Source organism: Octopus sinensis, linkage group LG9 (assembly GCF_006345805.1).
Source record: "Octopus sinensis linkage group LG9, ASM634580v1, whole genome shotgun sequence".
Lineage (NCBI taxonomy): Eukaryota > Metazoa > Mollusca > Cephalopoda > Octopoda > Octopodidae > Octopus > Octopus sinensis.
The window spans coordinates 61,831,684-61,850,802 of record NC_043005.1 but is presented as its reverse complement, the minus strand read 5'-3'; the positions used below and the strand labels follow the sequence as shown (position 1 = coordinate 61,850,802).

The following is a 19,119-nucleotide window of genomic DNA, read 5'->3' as shown; positions in this document are numbered from 1 at the left end:
TCAGGGTTGATAAAATACAGTACCCACACTGTCAAGTCCACTGTCGTGTCCAAAAATGTTCTGCTGGATCAAGAACGAGAAAGTCAAGTGGGAGTCTTTGTATTTGCTTGAAATTACACGAGTACCTAAAACTATTAGCAAAAGTATGGTATATGCCTATACCAAGTCATTCTAGACTGTAAAGCAATGGCCTTAGTCAGGCTCACAATCATGAGGCAGTGAGTTCGATTTTCAGACTGGGCTGTGTGTTGTGTTTTTGAGCAAGACACTTTATTTCTCGTTTCTCCAGTTCACTCAGCTGTGAAAATGAGTTGCGATGTCACTGGTGCCAAGCTGTATCAGTCTTTGCCTTTTCCTTGGATAACATAGTTGGTGTGGAGAGGGAAGGCTGGTATGCATGGGCAACTACTGGTCTTCCATAAAAATAAACAACCTTGCTCAGATTTGTGCCTCAAAGGGTAACTTTCTAGGTGCAATCCCATGGTCATTCATGACCGAAGGGGGTCTTTACCTTTTATTGCAATCACCTTTATAGATATTAGATAGCAAATATCACAGCAGAGGTGATAAATTTCCTGTTAGATGAGATCATAAAATAACTTGTGTCTAATGTTGGAGGAAGGGTTGATTTTGCATACATTGGTTTCAAATTTTTGCACAAGGCCAGCAATTTTGTGAGTTAGTGTAAGTCAATGCACAGCTTCTTGGGTAAGTATCTTCTGCCATAGCCCCTGGCCATCCAATGTATATATGTATACATATATATAAGGTCCTTTTTGAGGCATAGACTCATGGCATATACTCATCCCTGGATGAGATGCTGGTCTGTCATAGGATTGCTCATTTTTGTCAGCTGAGCATTGGAATAATGTGAAATTAAGTGTTTTGCTCAAGAATGCAATGCGCTACCTGGTCCAGGAATTGAAACCACATTCTTATGATCATGAGTTCAACACACTAACCACTTAACCACACCTACACATATATCATCATCATCATCATCATTTAGTGCCCATTTTCCATGCTGGCATGGGTTAGACAATTTGACCAGGACTGATAAGCCGGAGAGCTGTAACAGGCTCCAGTCCGATTCAGCTTGGTTTCTATGGCTGGATGCTCTTCCTTACACCAACCACTCCAAGGGTGTAGTGGGTGCCTTTTACGTGTTACCAACATATGAGTGCCTTTTATGTGTCACTGGCTTATACATATATGTGTGAGTGTGTGTGTGTTTGTGTTTGTTCCCCACCAACTGCCTAACAACCATTGTTGGTTTGTTTACATCCCCTTCACTTCGCAGTTCAGCAAAACAAACTGATAAAATAAGTACCAGGTTTAGAAATAAGAATTGGAGTTCATTTGTTTGACTAAAGAAATCTTCAAGGCAGTGCTCCAGAATGGCTGCAGTCCAGTAACTGAAACAAAAGATAAAAGATAAAGATTGAAAGAGACACACATCAGTTTGAAAACCTCGCATTCATGTCAGTATGACACCAGTTGAGTTGATGGTAAATAGTCTCATGACATATTTTATTTACATAATCGCAAAACAGCACTTAATAGTGAAGCATTGCACTTGTGTATGTAGCAAGGTGCATATGTATAATTGTGTGAGCATGTGTGTGCATCCCTTGTGTGTTGAATGTTGAAGAAATACTACATCATAATATGTCACATGTATATATATCTGGTTACTTAAAGAGAACGAAAATAGGTGGAATTCTGGTTTAAGCACCCGATATAACCACTTAAAACATTTTTTTTATTTTTTGGAATTTCCAGAAAATTTTTGTGAATTTGTGAGCTACATATGTGAATGCATACAATTATGCAAATTTTTTTTGCATGTGTGTGTGATCTGAGGGTGATTTAGCTGTTGTTTTTTGTACATTTCATGACCACCTGATGCCCTCTTTGTTTCTTTGTCACTCTGACATGTATTGATGTTTTTCAGTATTTTTCTTCCCATAAACACATTTAATGGAATAAAGATGCATCAAGAGTGGTCCATTGCTGAGATGATTTAAGCAAACAATTTGGACTGTCTGAAAATTCATAAAAGACTGGAACTTTTAGGATTTATGGGTGGGGTGGGGGTTTAAAGATATAAAAAAGCCAAAATTCTGCATAATTGTATGAATTCCCATGTATAGGAAACCAATCTGCCAAAATTTTCTGAAAATTTCTCAAAAATCAAAAAGTTATGAGGGATTATATGGGATGCTTAAACCAGAGTGCCACTGGAATATAGCTTTAAAATTACAAAAATATAAAATTACATTTTGGTCTTTCTTTTACTGGTTTCCATCATTGGACTACAGTCATGCTGGCTGGAGCACTGCATACAAGGGTATTAATTGATTGTACTAACCCCAAGTCTAGTCCTTAATTTTATTGATCTCTATTCTTTGAAGCCAATTAGCTACAGGATTGTCAAGAGGTTCATCAACAATACTAATTTTGGTGACAAGTGCAAACACATATACCCACACTCAAATAAACACACACACAGGCAGACAGAGAAGCAGGCACACACATGCGTACGCACTAAAAGACAGACAAACACGCACATACACACACACACACACACACACACTATCATTATTTTCATTACTCAGATCGACAACCTGCCCAACCCATGCCAATTGACTCCAACTATGTTAACTCATTCAAACCCGTTTTTGGCATAGTTGTGTGGTTAAGAAATTCAGTTAGTAACCGTGTTGTTGTGGGTTCAATCCCACTGCACTGCATGTTCTGGAAGTGTCTTTCACTATAGTCTGAAACAGCCTGTTCATGAAATTAGCATGCAAGTGGCTGAGCACTCCACAGACGCGTGTACCCTAAATGTAGTTCTCAGGGAGATTCAGTGTGACATAGGATGTGACAAGGCCAGCCCTTTGAAATACAGGTACTACTCATTTTTGCCAGCTGAGTGGACTGGAGCAATGTAAAATAAAGTGTCTTGCTCAAGGACACAATGTGTCACCAGCAATGAACTCACAACCTTATGATTGTGAGCTGAATACTCTAACCACTAAACCATGTGCTTTCACTCTGTTCAGTATAAAGTTGACCAATTCCTTGAAAGTGAAATCTGATAGTTAGAAACTGTTCAGATGCTCACTGTATACGTAAACCTTTCTTTTTATCTTTTGCATCCATTTCAGTCAATGGAATGTGCCCATCCTCGACCACCACTTTGAAGGTTTTAGTTAAACAAATCAACCTCAGTATTAATTTTTTTAAGTGTAGTACTTAATCTGTTGATCTCTTTTACTGAATCAGTAACATACTGAAACCCAGGTGTGGTTGTGTGGTAAGAAGTTTGCTTTCCAACTACATGGTTTTGAGTTCAGTCCCACTGCATGGCACCTTGGGCAGGTGTATTCTACTATAGCTGTGGGCTCACCAAAGCCTTGTGAATGGATTTGGTAGGTGAAAACTAAAAGAAGCCTGTCGTGTGTGTGTGTATGTGTGCGTTCATGTGCGGTACATGCATGTCTGTTTGTTCTCCAGCAAAAGAGACTGATAGAATAAGTCACAAGCTTTAAAAGCAAATAAAAAAAAAAGTACTGGGGTTAACTTGTTTGGCTAAACACTTCAAGGTAATAACCCAGCATGGCCACAGTCCAATGATTGAAACATGTTAGACGTCAGCAACATGCAATTTTTGCTGGTAAGAGTGAAGTTTCTAAAATCAATAGAAAATTATTTACATTATTTACATTTGATGGATATTTGTCCTCATCTTCTTTGTTGTTAACACAACATTTTGGCTGATATACCCACCAGCCTTCATCAGATGTCTTGGGGAAATTTCAAAGCTGGGCTCTCATTCATAAAGTATTTTTCGATGTTGTTGTTGTTGTTATTATTATTATTATTATTATTATTATTATTATTATTATTATATTATTATTATTATTTTATTATTATGTATTATTATTATTTATATTATTATTTATTATTATTATTATTATTATTATTATTATTATTATATGAAACACAGGACTGCATGGTGCTCCATGTGTGCTTCGGCATTGTTTTTGCCACTGGATGCTCTTCTGAACACCAATTAAGAATGATTCATTAGCATATTTATTATTAGATCCTTAGACAAAATATTTTACAGTATCTGTTCTGGCAGTTTAGATTTTGATTTCAAATCCAACCAGGGTCAGTTTTTGCCTTTCGTCCTGTAAAATTCAAAAGAATAAACTACTAGTCAAATATTAAGTTCAATATAATCAGCTAAGATCCTGTCCCCAAATTTCAGGCCTTGGGTCTATATTAGAAGCAATAATAAAAAGAAAAGTGATCTACAACAAGTGCATGTATTTTTATTAGTAGAATGACACTATCCATTACAACAGTATCCATTTTCAACATCCTGTTTCATGACAAGAATCCTGTGAAATGAAAATAAATAAGAAGATAAAAAGTAAAAATTGAAATAAAAACTATTAAATTTTAGATGAGAGGTAGTCCTGCTGGTAAGCATGGATATGTGATATGAAGGAGTTCCTTCATATTGGGTGTTGTTTGTGGATCATAGGCATTTGAACTCAGAACTTAAAGCTTGAAGAAATGGCGCTAAGCATTTTGTCTGGTGTGCTAATGATTCTACCAGCTCACTGCCTTTATATATCATAATAATGATATTTTTCTAACAAAGGCACAAAGCATGACATTTTTGTGGGAATGGGGCTAGTTGATTACATCAACCTCAGTGCTCAACTGGTACTTATTTTATCAACACTGAAAGAATGAAATGCAAAGGTGACCTCAGTGATGACCTCCACTCACAAGGCATTTGTTGGCCTAAGGCTATCGTAAAAGACACTTGCCCAAGGTAATATGCTGTGTGGCTGAACATGGAACCATGTGGATGGGAAGCAAACTTTTTACCACACAGTCACATCTGCACCTATATATATATTCTAGCTGAGTATCCTGTCATTGCTGGGCAATTTTCACAACAGAATGCCTTTATTTTAATTTTTTTGTTCCATGTCAAGCCATATCTTCTCCGAGAGGTAGGCCTCTTGCTCAAGACAGATTTCTGTATTATTTGGGGCAAATTATAATGTATTGATACACTAAGCTTTTGTTTTTCCATTTGGTGCGTAGATGTAAAGCTTTTAGCTCACTGCTGATGCTTTGTGAGGGTCTTTCACCTATGTGTGTATGTGTATAAAGAATTCTTTATACACATGCGCTTGCACACACACACACATACATACATCTACACATACACACACTCAATGTGAGTGATATTTATATACAGAGAGTGAGAGACAGTGTGGTAAATATAGAGAATGGGAAAAATTTACAATGAGAAAAGCATAGATGAAAGACAAAGATAAATAGAGGGAGAGAGAGAGAGAGAGAGAGAGAGGAAGATAGATAGATAGATAGATAGAGAGTGAGAGAGAGAGAGAAATTTTCTGTTGCAGTCAAATTTGAAATTTTAAAATTAAGTGAAAAATTTCAAATTTGGTATATTGATGTACTTTTTCACACAGAATCCGATTTTGTGAGTCATCTATTCCAGAAAAATTTTAGGAAAATGCTACAAAGGTTTAAAATTTGATAATTTTTACACAATCAGTAAAGAAGAGAGAGAAAGATTTGGAAGATATCATTTTCTGGGTGATAGCTGTCTATCATAAAATGAAAGTAAACATAAGAAGATGAAGTTTTAAACAAAATGAAAGCAGTTATATGTCATATGAAGAGAGAGAGAGGGAGGGACAGCATGCGTGAGAGTTGTACATATACAGACAGAGTGATAAAGAGTGTGGTCAATATATAGGAAGAGGGGAAAGGCATAAAAGAGAGAGAGCATTTGATGGAAACAGATAGTGGGAGATTTGTTGATCTAAAAGTTGAGTTATTTCTCATAGCAAATTGTATTTTTTGACTAATTGTAAACCAACTATTTTCTCATTGGGATGCAGATTTCGGAAACCAAATCTGTTTTTCTCAAGGCGGCACCGTTTAGGAGCCTCTCAGGGCTATACACACATACATTTTCATTTATATATATATTTGTATGTTTGTGCATATATATATATATATATATATGTAAAATTACATATCTGTATATGTACATATATATACATACATATATATATATATATATATATATATATATATACACATATATAATATATATATATATATATGCACATATATATACACATACATACATACTATATATATATATATATATATATGTATGTACATACATCTACATGCATATACAGCTACATACATAGATACGTACATGCATACATACACACACACACTCACATGCACATACACACATATATATATATGTATACATACATGGAAGATGGACGTTAAAGGACGATGATGATGATGAGGAGGATGATGATGATGATATATTATGAGTCAGTGAACAAATGAAAGAAGGTGGCTCCCAACACATTTCGTGGGAGTTATATATAATTTAATGACAGTTTGACTCAGCTTCATACAACTTAAAGCATTGTAGGTGCGTAGGATGGGCCCTTCTCATCAGATACTGGAAGGGATGTGTTTGCCCTATGTGCCCATGAAATGTTAAGTCATAGGAAGCTGAGTTGAACTGTTATTAAAGTACACACATGCGCGCGCGCGCACACACACACACACACTCATGCATTGTAATAAAGTCTATCTAGTCTGTGGAATTGTATCGAGCGCTTGGCAAGCTGCCTGTGAGAATGGTATTTGAGAATTCATGTCATTTTATAAATAATTTGTATATATGACCTAAAAGGGTTGTTTGGGTTTGAAGATTCTACAGGTCAATTGATGACCTTTTATTTATTTATTTATTTTTAAAGTTGTACTATAAAGGAAGAATTGTTGTCATGGTTACTGTTCTAGTTTAACTCCAGATCATTTCTGATTCTGTAAATCTATTAATCAATGACATTAACTATTCAAAATGCCTCTGTTTCTCTGATACAAACTTCCTACTTTAAAGTGACCTAAATTAAAACTGGCTTTAAAACTTTCCCGTTAATTGATGTTTCAAATACCAGCTTTATAATGACATATCATTATCATCATCATCGTCATCATCATCATTATCATTTAATGTCCATTTTACATGCTGGCATGGGTTTAACAGGAGTGGGCAAGAAGACTGCACCAGGCTTCAATCTCTGTTTTGGCATGGTCTTTATGGCTGGATACCTATCCTAATGCCAGCTACCTTACAGAGTGGACCGAGTGCTTTTTACGTGGCACCAGCACCAGTGAGGTCTGTTTTGGCATAGTTTTTATAGCTGCATCATCATCATTATTGTCATCTCATCATCATCAACATACGTCTACTTTCCATGCTGGCATGAGTTGGACAGTTTGACTGAGGACTGGCAAGCCAGAAGACTGCACCAGGCTCCAATCTGATCTAGCAAGGTTTCTACAGCTGGATGCTCTTTCTAATGCCAACTACTCCAAGAGTGTAGTGGGTGCTTTTTACGTGCCACCGGCATGAGGACCAGTTAAGCAGCACTGGCATCGACCATACTCAAATGGTGCTTTTTATGTGCCACCGGCACTGGACCAGTCAGGCGGTAATGGCATTGACCACATTCATATAGTGCATTTTACGTGCCACTGGCATGGGAGCCAGTCCAGTGGGACTGGTATTGACCACGTTTGAATGGTACTTTTTACGTGCCACTGGCACAGGTGTCAATCAGGCGGTACTGGCATCAGCCATTTCAATAATTTCACTTGACTCAACAGGTCTTCTTAAGCACAGTTTATTGCCCTTTAATTGAAGGGTACTCTTAAATGGGCTGGTTATGATACACTGGCATAGGCAACAGTTATGGTCTCACTTGGCTTGCCAGGTCTTCTCATGCACAGCATATCTCCAAAGGTTTCAGTCATTTGTTATTGTCTCTGTGTGGTTGAATGTTCAAAGGTTGTGCTTCACCACCTCATCCCAGGTCTTCCTGGGTCTAACTCTTCCATAGGTTCCCTCCACTGTTAGGGTGTGACACTTCTTCACACAGCTGTCCTCATCCATATGCAACACATGATCATACCAGCGCAGTTGTCTCTCTTGCACACTGTATCTGATGCTTCTTATGTCCGACTTTTCTCTCTGGGTGCTTATACTCTGTCATGTATGTACACTGACATTACACATCTGCCATGTAGCATGGCTGTTTGCACACATGTCATACAGTCTATTCTTATTCTAGCAGCTATGCTCTCAGAGCATCTACCTCCACTACTGACTTGGTCACCTAGGTAATAGAAGCTATCAACTATTTCTAGTTTTTGCCCCTGGCATGTGACGGAAGCTGTTTTCTGTATGTTTTCAGTGTTTATTGCCCCTGTGCCTATGCCACAAGCAAAAACTATCTTCCCAGTTAGTCTTCCTTTGTTATTATGGCACTTCTTATGTGTCCATAACTTATGGAGTTTCTACCTACGCAGGGTCATCTACCTGAAGGGATTTGTGATTTGTCTGCCTTCCTACTTCCTAAGACTTTTGTTTTTGCTAGATTGACTCTAAGGCTCTTCAATTCTAGACCTTGCTTCTACACCTGAAACTCCTCTAGTTTTGATAGTGACTCAGTTATTAGAGCAAGGTCATCAGCATAGAGGAGCTCCCAGGGGCATCCTGTCTTGAATTTCTCTGTTATTGCCTCAACCACCTTACAGAGTGAACTGAGTGCATTTTATGTGGCATCAGCACCAGTGATGTCTGTTTTGGTATGGTTTTTATGGGTGGATGCCCTTTATAATGCCATCCACTTTACAGAAACCTGTAACAAAAAAATGTGAAAACACAATTTAAATTTTCATTTTGAAAAAAAAATTTTAGGTCAGTGTTTCTCAAACATTTTTTTACCTATGGATTCCTTTGATTTCTCTTTTTATCTGTCTTCAGTTTCAGTCAATCAGATCCACTCACAAGGCTTTTGTTGGACCCAGTGCTAAAGTACAAGACACTTTCTCAAGTTGCTGTGCTCTGGGATTGAACTCAAGACTACATGATTGAGTAGCTAGCTTCTTAACCCCACAGCCATTCCTGTAATTAAGTGTGTAAATATGCAGTCATGCATCTCATTGAATTGTACTGATGTTTGTTTGCCCTCTGCTATTTTCTCTCAACATCAGTCAACCAGATTTCACCCTTTAGTATTCAGGTTACTCTGTCGAGTGTAATGCTTATTTATTCACATTGTTTTGACTTAATCATGCATTATCTTGTAGCTCCAAGGTTTCAATGATGAAATTATTTAATTTTAGAACAACATTGTAGGTTATGTGCGAGAGGTCAGATCTGGTTGGTTTGAATATAAAACAGGCAGAATATTTTGGCCAGATATGGTCAGTTTAAATGCTAAAGATTAGTGGCAATTGATGTGGAATAAGTAAAATGATTTAGCATTTATTTCTTGTTTCTTGGTTTTATTATCTAACTAGCAGTATAGCCCAGTGTTACTCGGGCTTGTTTTCTTTTCGACCCTTTAGAATTGGAATTTTTGAAAAGTAAAAATTTTGCATTATGTAGCTTGTTATTCTCTTTAAGTGAACATTTTTCTAGTTGAAATACACCAAAAAATGACAACACAGCTGTCAAAAAATTGTAAAAAATAGGGATTTTCATAGAAAAAAGTTAACATGGTCCGATTTGAATTTTTCTTCTACAGAAGGAAGAGCAAGCCTTCTTCTATCATACTCTCAATTTTGGTCAACTTGTGCCTCAGGGTCTCGCAGGAGATAGTGTTAGTTGAAGGCTACCAAACCTGCCATACACAGACAACTTCAGCTTTATATATATAGAGATTAGCTAAAAATGACAGATTTGGTAATGATCTGGACTAAATATATTTTATCATTCATTTCAAGCCTCTATATTCTGTGTTCAAATCTTGCTGGAGCAAACTCTACCTTTCATTCTTTTCTCTGTTCTAGTATAATTTGTACCAGTTGCTGTTTTGCCATTTACTGTATTTTCCAGATATGAGTCAACATAATATATATAACATAAACGTTTGAACATTGTCACTATCTTTTCAAATCCTGCTGCATTTCACATTTTTTGGCTGTAAATTACGGTCTGAAAAATTTGACTTGTATTCTGGTAAATATGGTACCTCCAGGTTAGCCCTGGTTGAGTAAAGCTATGATCAAAAGTGTTTCATTTGTGACTATTGACCTTTCCATCTGTATTTCTTTTTTCATCAAACGTATCTTGGACTGCATTACCCAGCATATCTTTGCTTTTTTTTGATAACTGTCACTTATGATTTGCAGGAGATGTAGCTGACATTTTTAGCATGTTAACTGACTATATGGAAGCTCTTTAATTGGTTCATTTATAATTAGTGTTTAGGGACTGATGTGAGTTTGAATAAGTAAGCTCTGCCTGTCTCCTACAAATTTGTAACCTTGTGACTGTAGTAAATATCTTTCTAATTCTGTGACTAGTAAATATCTTTCAAGGCGGCGAGCTGGAAGAAACATTAGCATACCGGGTGAAATGCGTAGCCGTATTTCGTCTGCCGTTACGTTCTGAGTTCAAATTCTGCCGAGGTCAACTTTGCCTTTCATCCTTTCGGGGTCGATAAATTAAGTACCAGTTACGCACTGGGGCTGATGTAATCGACTTAATCCATTTGTCTGTCCTTGTTTGTCCCCTCTATGTTTAGCCCCTTGTGGGCAGTAAAGAAATAAGTAAATATCTTTCTAATTTATTGAACTCTTTTTCTCATTTCAGTTTGCCTTGGTACCGACAATGGAATGTCAATATCTGGAGATTCTGCTATACGCTACTCTCGATACAAAAATCGCTACTCAAACTGTACTTACGTCGATGGAAACTTAGAACTGAAGTTCCTTGATGGGGATCAAGATTATGATCTTAATTTCCTAAAAGATATTCGAATAGTAACTGGTTATGTACTAATTGTTAGTATCTATGCTCGTTATATTCCTCTTCACAGTCTTCAGATTATTCGAGGTTCAGACAACTTTGAATGGACTGATGGCAGCTTTTGCAGTCTGTGTGTGATCATGAACCACAAACCGAATGACTCAGATATCGGACTTCGAGAACTACAAATGCCAGCTCTCACCGGTGAGTCTTAATCCTTCAGCATTCAGATTACTCTGTCTAATGCAATGCTTATTTATTCACATTGTTTTGAATTAATCATACATTATTTCATAGTTTTGAAATTTTGATGATATGATTGTTTATTTTTAGAATGACGTTGTAGGGTAGATGTGAGAGGTCAGGTCTGGCTAGTTTGAACATTAAGCAGGTAGAATATTTAGGCGAGATATTCTAAAGGGTTAAAGACATTTAAAATTCAGTAGCAGTCCAGTTAAAAATAGTAATGATAAAAGAGAAAATCGTTTTCCACAACTTGCAAGAAGTTCCTATGGACATCAGTGGTACATGCAATAAAATTCTTAAATAATACAGTTCTCCTGCCTTTGGTGTGACAACATAAGCATGACCAAGTGTTTCTTCTTTGAAAATGTTCAAATGGCCTTCAACTTTTTTCCTCACTTTCTCCAACTTTTTTCCTCACTTTCTCCTTTGCCATTCTGTGTTGCTACTGTTCCAAGTGAAATACATGGGTACTTCAGCATAAAGGAATGTTTTTGCAAAGTCATCATTGATGCACAATGAAAAGAATTCTGTCAATATTGTTCACATATATCGTTCAGTGACAGCCATATATATCCCCATTATTTCTGAACAATAGTCTTTGTTCATCTTGTAGATGAACTTGCAGTCTCACTATTGCAGGTGCTCTTTCATGAATTGAAAATCCTAAAATGGATGCAACTGCTTCAGATGGTCCTGTATACCTACCCATTAGTCATTGACTAATTTCATTATCATAGTTTATTTGAACAGCAACTTGCACTGTGTATTTGATGACATACTTAATTGACCTCACTGAAGCAATGATATCAGTGTTGCATTGGCATTTGGATGCTCTTAAATGAGTTTCATTATAAGGCACAACCCATTTGTTGTTTGTTTTTCCATTCTCATGAGGGTCAACTCCTCCCACTGCAACTGATCTTCATCTATAAAAAGATAGTCCCTCTGTCTGTTTTTCTACCTTTTAATTAAGATGATAAAGTTTAATATTCTATTTGAAATAAAATAGAAATTTTTCCCTTTAAAAAAAAAAAAGTCAAGTATCCACAATTCAAAAATATTTCATAAAAATATAGGGAGAATTTCTATCCTTCACGTTCACAGCACTCAGAAAGTTGTATAAATGATTATGGGAAGAAAAAAGAAAGTAAGATAAAAGGACGGATGGTGGTAGCTTCGACAACTCTTTGAAGTGTTGACATTTTCAACTTGATTGTTTTCTTAAAGGGGGAAATGACTATTTTATTTGTAATCTTTATCATCTTAATAAAATGGTAGTAACAGATGAACTTTGAGTTTTAGTATAATATAGATAGATATATAAATGTGAGTTTGGAGGGATATATTACCCGGGAAGATACCGTATTGGCTCTCAGTTAAGTTTCAGTTAATGGCTAACCACTATGATGAGTTTCTAACACCTGTGACTACAATTAGTTGTTAGTCACTCCGTGAATTCTTCAGATGGGTAATTTTGTGTACTCTTCGCAGGACAGTAAAAATTGTAAATTGTTGCTATTATGCAAAAGTATCGTATGTCCAAAACTTTGCTTTTTCAGAGAACAAAAAAATAGTTTTACCATTCCATAGCAAAACCGTTGTACTACTCTTTGACAGTTTTCATATCTTGGCATCTGAAGCAGCTGGAGACATGATAGTTTGACCAAAAGAACTGGCTATTGCAAGCAAAAATAAATATTGGAAAAAATGCATTTGGTCAAATTTGGACATACTACAGGTTAATATAATAGCAACGATATTAATAATAATAAAGGCTATGGAGACTTGTACATCCACAAAATTTATTTTATAATTATTATAAATGACCATATCAAACCATCATTATCATCATCCAGTCTTTTAAATCTGGGTTTATTTCCCGTTAATGGGGTGGCTGGATCTACCTCAGTGCCATAGCAACTGCTCTCACACCATCTTGCCATGGGTAAAAGAAAATACAGGAAGATCAGTTAATTATGATTTTATTCAACTTCTTCTCCTCTTAAATTCACACATTTATTGCAGTGGTCCTTCAATTTTTTAAAGCCCTGTAAAAGAACTCATAAGGTTAGGCCTCCAACCAGGCCTTTCATGGTACCCTTCAAACAAGGAACTTCTGAGCACCCCTCATCTATCTATCTATCTATCTATCATCATCATCATTTAAAGTTTGTTTTCCATGCTGGCATAGCATATATCCATCCATCCATCATCACCACCACCACCATCATCATCATTATTATTATTATTTAAAGTTTGTTTTCCATGCTGGTATGAAGGTTTGACTGGAACTGGCAAGCTGGAGAGCTGCACCAGGTTTCAGTCTGATTTGGCTTGGTTTCTACAGCTGGATACCCTTCTTAATGCCAACCACTCCAAGAGTGTAATGGGTGCATTTTACATGCCACTGGCATGGGTGCCATGTGCATGACTCTGGCAAAGGCCATGACTGCAATTTCACAGGTGTCATTTATATGATGCTAGCAAGGGCCATGACTAGGATTACACTTGGCTTGATGAATCTTCTCAAGCTACACATAGGCATAGGAGTGGCTGTGTGGTAAGTAGCTTGTTTACCAACCACATGGTTCGGGGTTCAGTCCCACTGCGTGGCACTTTGGGCAAGTGTCTTCTACTATAGCCTCAGGTCGACCAAAGCCTTGTGAGTGGATTTGGTAGATGGAAACTGAAAGAAGCCTGTCATATATATGTGTATATATATATATGTGTGTGTGTATATGTTTGTATGTGTCTGTGTATGTCCCCCCAACATCGCTTGACAACTAATGCTGGTTCTGCAAAACTGATGTGGTTCAGCAAAAGAGACCGATAGAATAAGTACTTGGCTTACAAAGAATAAGTCCTGGGGTTGATTTGCTCGACTAAAGGCAGTGCTTCAGCATGGCCACAGTCAAATGACTGAAACAAGTAAAAGAGTATATTGCCAAACGTCTTGCTCATTTGTCATAACCTATCTGATGCTCAGGCTTCCACACAGTTTCTCTCTACTGAATTCACTCACAAAGCACTGGTTGGTTAGGAGCTATAGTAGAAGAGCCTTATCCAAATGGCATGAAGTGGGACTGAACTCAAAACCAGGTGGCTGCAATGGAAGCTTCTTAACCACCATGGCCTTGAATTAAATTACAAATAAAATGTTGTCAAGTTGTTGAAGCACCATTTTAAAAAATTTTTCATTTTAGGTCTATGTGGGACTACATTATCAAATGCGTCTGTCCTCTACTTAACATGGTAGGGTGTAATTTGAAGGCAGTTGAGTACAGGCTGAATGACTGCATGGAAGTCCCCTTGTTGGCTCACGTGCTGTTGTTGTTGATGCTGTTGTTGATACTGTTATGCACTTGTTGATAGCATTGATACTGTTGATCAACTGACTGGATCTATGTATAATATAATATGATGCATGTATACCAGCTTTTGCAATTTACCCTGATCCCTTATGTTGGCTTACATTACATTGAAAACAAGCCTCTTCTGCTCCCACTCCCATTCCTACTCATCTTCCTTCTTCTTCTTCTTCTTCTTCTTCTTCTTCTTCTTCTTCTCTCTCCATATAACAATCATTTCTTTTCTCACTTTTGTTTTGTATGCGTATGTGAATGTACATTCAAACAGATTATGTATGTAAATATAGTTGCCAAAAGTGAATAATGTAAACTTTCAACAAACATAATAAATAAAATAAATAAATTAAATAAATAAATTAAATAAATAAATAAATAAACACATAAAATGAAAACAATAACAAAAAAGCCATCTTTGATGTATTTCAGAATTTTTTGCTATCCATTTTTAGTTTTTTGGGAGGGAGAGGTTTTGAAAAATATGATATCTTAAGCTAGTTTTTAAGATTAAATAAAATAAATGATGGCAGTGGTGGTGGTGGTGGTGGTGGTAGTAGTGGGAGGAAAGAACTAAAAATAAAATCTTGTTTATTACTTGCAGTATCATTGTATAAAAAATATATAAGTGAAAGGTTGTTATTCAGATTAGGTCTCTATGGGTTAGCCACCTCTCTGCATTCCACTCCAGAATCTATAGACTGCTAGATATAATAGCCAAATTCCACTCGCCCTTTTGAATAATAATAATAATAATAATAATAATAATAATAATAGGCCTTTCTACTATAGGTACAAGGCCTGAAATTGTGGGGAGGGGTCTAATTGATTACATCAACTCCAGTGCATAACTGGTACTAGAGACGTTAGCACCTCGGGCGAAAGGCTTAGCGGTATTTCGCCTGTCGTTACGTTCTGAGTTCAAATTCCGCCGAGGTCGACTTTGCCTTTCATCCTTTCGGGGTCGATAAATTAAGTACCAGTTACACACTGGGGTCGATGTAATCGACTTAATACCTATGTCTGTCCTTGTTTGTCCCCTCTGTGTTTAGCCCCTTGTGGGTAATAAAGAAATAGGTACTTATTTCATCGACCCCAAAAGGGTGAAAGGTAAAGTCAAACTCAGCAGACTTTTCCACTGCAGTTTGGATATCACTCATGATGGTACTTGCTTTACAATGAGTTAGGTCCAACGATAACATCAGTTGCCTCACACTGTGTCCAAAGAAACCTCTACATCTGACTTCGATTGGAAAATGCTCTGCTTTCCGGCCTGCATCTTTACATTCCTTTAGAGAGTTTACATATGTAGTGATGGGCAAAATACTGCTAAGCATTTCATCCAGCATGCTAATGATTCTGCCAGCTCATAGCCTTAATAATAATAATAATAATAATAATAATGATGATGTTGCTATCAAATTTTGATACAAGGCCAACAATTCTGGGGGAAGGGTAAGTTGATTACATCAACCCCAGTGTGTAACTCGTACTTATTTTATCAACCTAAAGAGGATAAAAAGAAATTTGAACTCAGAACATAAAACTGGGCAAAATGTTGCTAAGCATATGAGGGAGAAAGTCAATAAAGAGCACAAGAGGAGAATTAGAAAGGTGTTTGAAATAGTTAAATGGAGGGAACATCATTAAAGCCATAAAGACATGGGTTATACCACATTACTGAGATACACTGCTCCCTTTTTGCAATGGACAACGGTCGAGTTACAGAACTTGGATATAAGAACAAGAAAGCTGCTCATACTGAAGAACACACTCCACCCTATAAAAGTAATACCGACCGATTCTATCTACCAAGAAAGGAAGGTGGCAGAGGATTACTCATCACAGAAGACACTGTTAATACTATGATTCCGGGTCTGAAAAATTATGTTGTGCAGAGTAAAGAAAGAATACTATTGGCAGACAGAGATATCCAGAAAGTGACTGAAACAGTTGGAGAATTCAAACAGAAAATGAAGAACAACAGAACAAACGAATGGAAAGAAATGAAATTACGTGGCTGATTTGTACAACAAACCAAAAATGTTGGAAGTAAAGAATGCTGGCTTTGGTTGATGGATGGGAAATTGAAATGAGAGACTTAAGCACTAATTTTAGCACCACTCACAAACAAGCCCTCAGAAGAAATCTGAAAAAGGTAAAGATCAACAAAACCCAGTCAGACAGCTAATGTAGAATCTGCAGGAAAGGAAATGAAAGTATCAATCACATTTTGCATGTGTGCAGTATACTTGCACAAAAGGAGTATGATGAATTGAAATGTTTGTCCAAAAGTTATGAGACTAACATTTAGTCTGGGCTCTTTTTTTTGCTCCTTTTACTTTGATGTCAAGAACTTTTATGTGGTTGTTCTGCTTGCCAGAAATAGCAACTCTTTTACTCTTTTACTTGTTTCAGTCATTTGACTGCAGCCGTGCTGGAGCACCGCCTTTAGTCGAGCAAATCGATCCCAGGACTTATTCTTTGTAAGCCTGGTACTTATTCTATCAGTCACTTTTGCCGAACCGCTAAATTACAGGGATGTAAACACACCAGCATCGGTTGTCAAGTGATGTTGGAGGGGGGACAAACACAGACACACAAACACACACACACACATATATATACATATATACGCCGGACTTTTCAGTTTCCATCCACCAAATCCACTCACAAGGCTTTGGTCAGCCCGAGACTATAGTAAAGGACACTTGCCCAAGGTGCCATGCAGTGGGATTGAATCTGCAACCATGTGGTTTGTATGCAAGCTAGTTACCACACAGCCACTCCTGCAACTAAATTTTCTTAAGTAATCTCAATGAAGGAAGGATGCCTTGGACAACAAATCTCTTGACCACTAGATGCAGTTTAAAAGCTTATCCAGGGTTAAGTAGTTTAGTGGTTTAACCATTTAAAACAAATTTCCAACGTAAAGTGCACCAGTAGTTTTATTGTTTTATCTCAAAGTAATCAATAATCTTTTTTGTTTCGGTAGAAAGTAGAAAAAACTAGGAATCCTCATCCTAGGTATCCCAAAAGATTGGACTGTCATGACAGAAGTGTTTTGTTCTTAAATATCTTTGCTCAGTTAGAACTCTTTAGTTAGATAACAATTACCACCAACAAATAAAATCAAGAACACTTGAAATTTGTGTAACAAATATGGATATCAGTCATGTTTTTGTGTCACCATTAAATTTCTTAATCCTTTTTTGATTATTTTTTTCAGAAATTAGTAATGGTAATGTGGTCATCTACAAGAACAATTTTCTGTGTTTCATCGACACCATAGCATGGACTCTTATAGTTCCACGAACGTCCCAAGTTGCGGTGGTCTACCATGAAACAGAAAAGGCAAAATGTAAGGTCTATTCAATGATTCTAATATTCTATATCATTTACTTATATTTCTAATTGTTCTATTTTGTCCGGCTTTCATCAAATTTCATTGTGAAACTAAATTCAAAGTTCTTTACCGTTTCTGCCATACTACTTCACACCACTACTGCTACTGCTGCTTTCTTAATGATAATCCTTTCTACTATAATCACAAGGCTGAATTTTGTGGGAGGGTTGGGGTTGTCGATTACTGACCCCAATACTCAACTGGTTCTTATTTTATCAACCCTGAAACGATAAAAGGCAAAGTTAATCTTGGCAGAATTTGAACTCAAACTGTAAAGATGTGTGAAATCTTGCTAAGCATTTTGTCCAACGTGCTGATTGTTCTGTCATTTTGTCCAGCATGCTAACAACATCAACCCCAGCATTCAACTGGTACTTTTTTTAACAACCCTGAGATGTAAAGACAGACGAAATGCTGCATTTTGCCCGGCATGCTAACAATTCTGCCAGCTCACTGTCTTATCAACATTAATATTAATAATAATAATATTGGTTTCAAATTTTGGCACAAGGCCAAAAATTTTGGAAAAGGAGCTAAGTCCATTAGATTGACCCCAGTGCTTAACTGGTATCCATTTTATCGACCCTGAGAGGATGAAAAGTAAAGTCAACCTTGGTGGAATTTGAATTCAGAAGCTAAAGACAGACGAAGTGCTGCTCTGCATCTCACAATTAATAATAATGATAATAATAGTAATAATAATAATAATGATAATGATAATAATAATAATAATAATAATAATGATAATGATAATAATAATAATGATGATAATAATAATAATAATAATAATGATAATGATAATAATAATGATAATGATAATAATAGTAATGATAATGATGATAATGATAATGATAATGATGATGATAATAATAATAATAATAAGAAGAAGAAGAAGAAGAAGAAGAAGAAGAAAGTTCTGAACTGGGTCCCATTTGCGATGTCATGTGCAGTTTATTTTGACACGAAGTTACCATGTCGTGCACATATGGTTGTGATGCAAGTGCCTGGTGTACTCCTATTTGACAGATAGTCATTCTAGGTATATTAGGCTTCTTATATTTGTACTCCAGCATCACTTTGATGATATGTGCTGCTCTCACTCAATAATAATAATAATATTGGTTTCAAATTTTGGCACAAGGCCAGCAATTTTGGGGGAGGTGATGAGTCAATTGCATTGATTC

At 36.6% G+C, this 19,119-nt stretch overlaps 1 protein-coding gene across 1 annotated transcript in view; it reads left to right on the top strand.

The window, feature by feature from the left end:
- LOC115215679 (receptor tyrosine-protein kinase erbB-4) overlaps positions 1–19,119 on the top strand; it is a 128,993-nt gene that overhangs the window by 23,830 nt on the left and 86,044 nt on the right. Inside the window, exons 2-3 of the mRNA XM_029784945.2 lie at positions 10,766–11,125; positions 17,759–17,890. Coding sequence (XP_029640805.1) covers positions 10,766–11,125; positions 17,759–17,890 — 492 coding nt within the window. The remainder of the gene's footprint in view (positions 1–10,765; positions 11,126–17,758; positions 17,891–19,119) is intronic.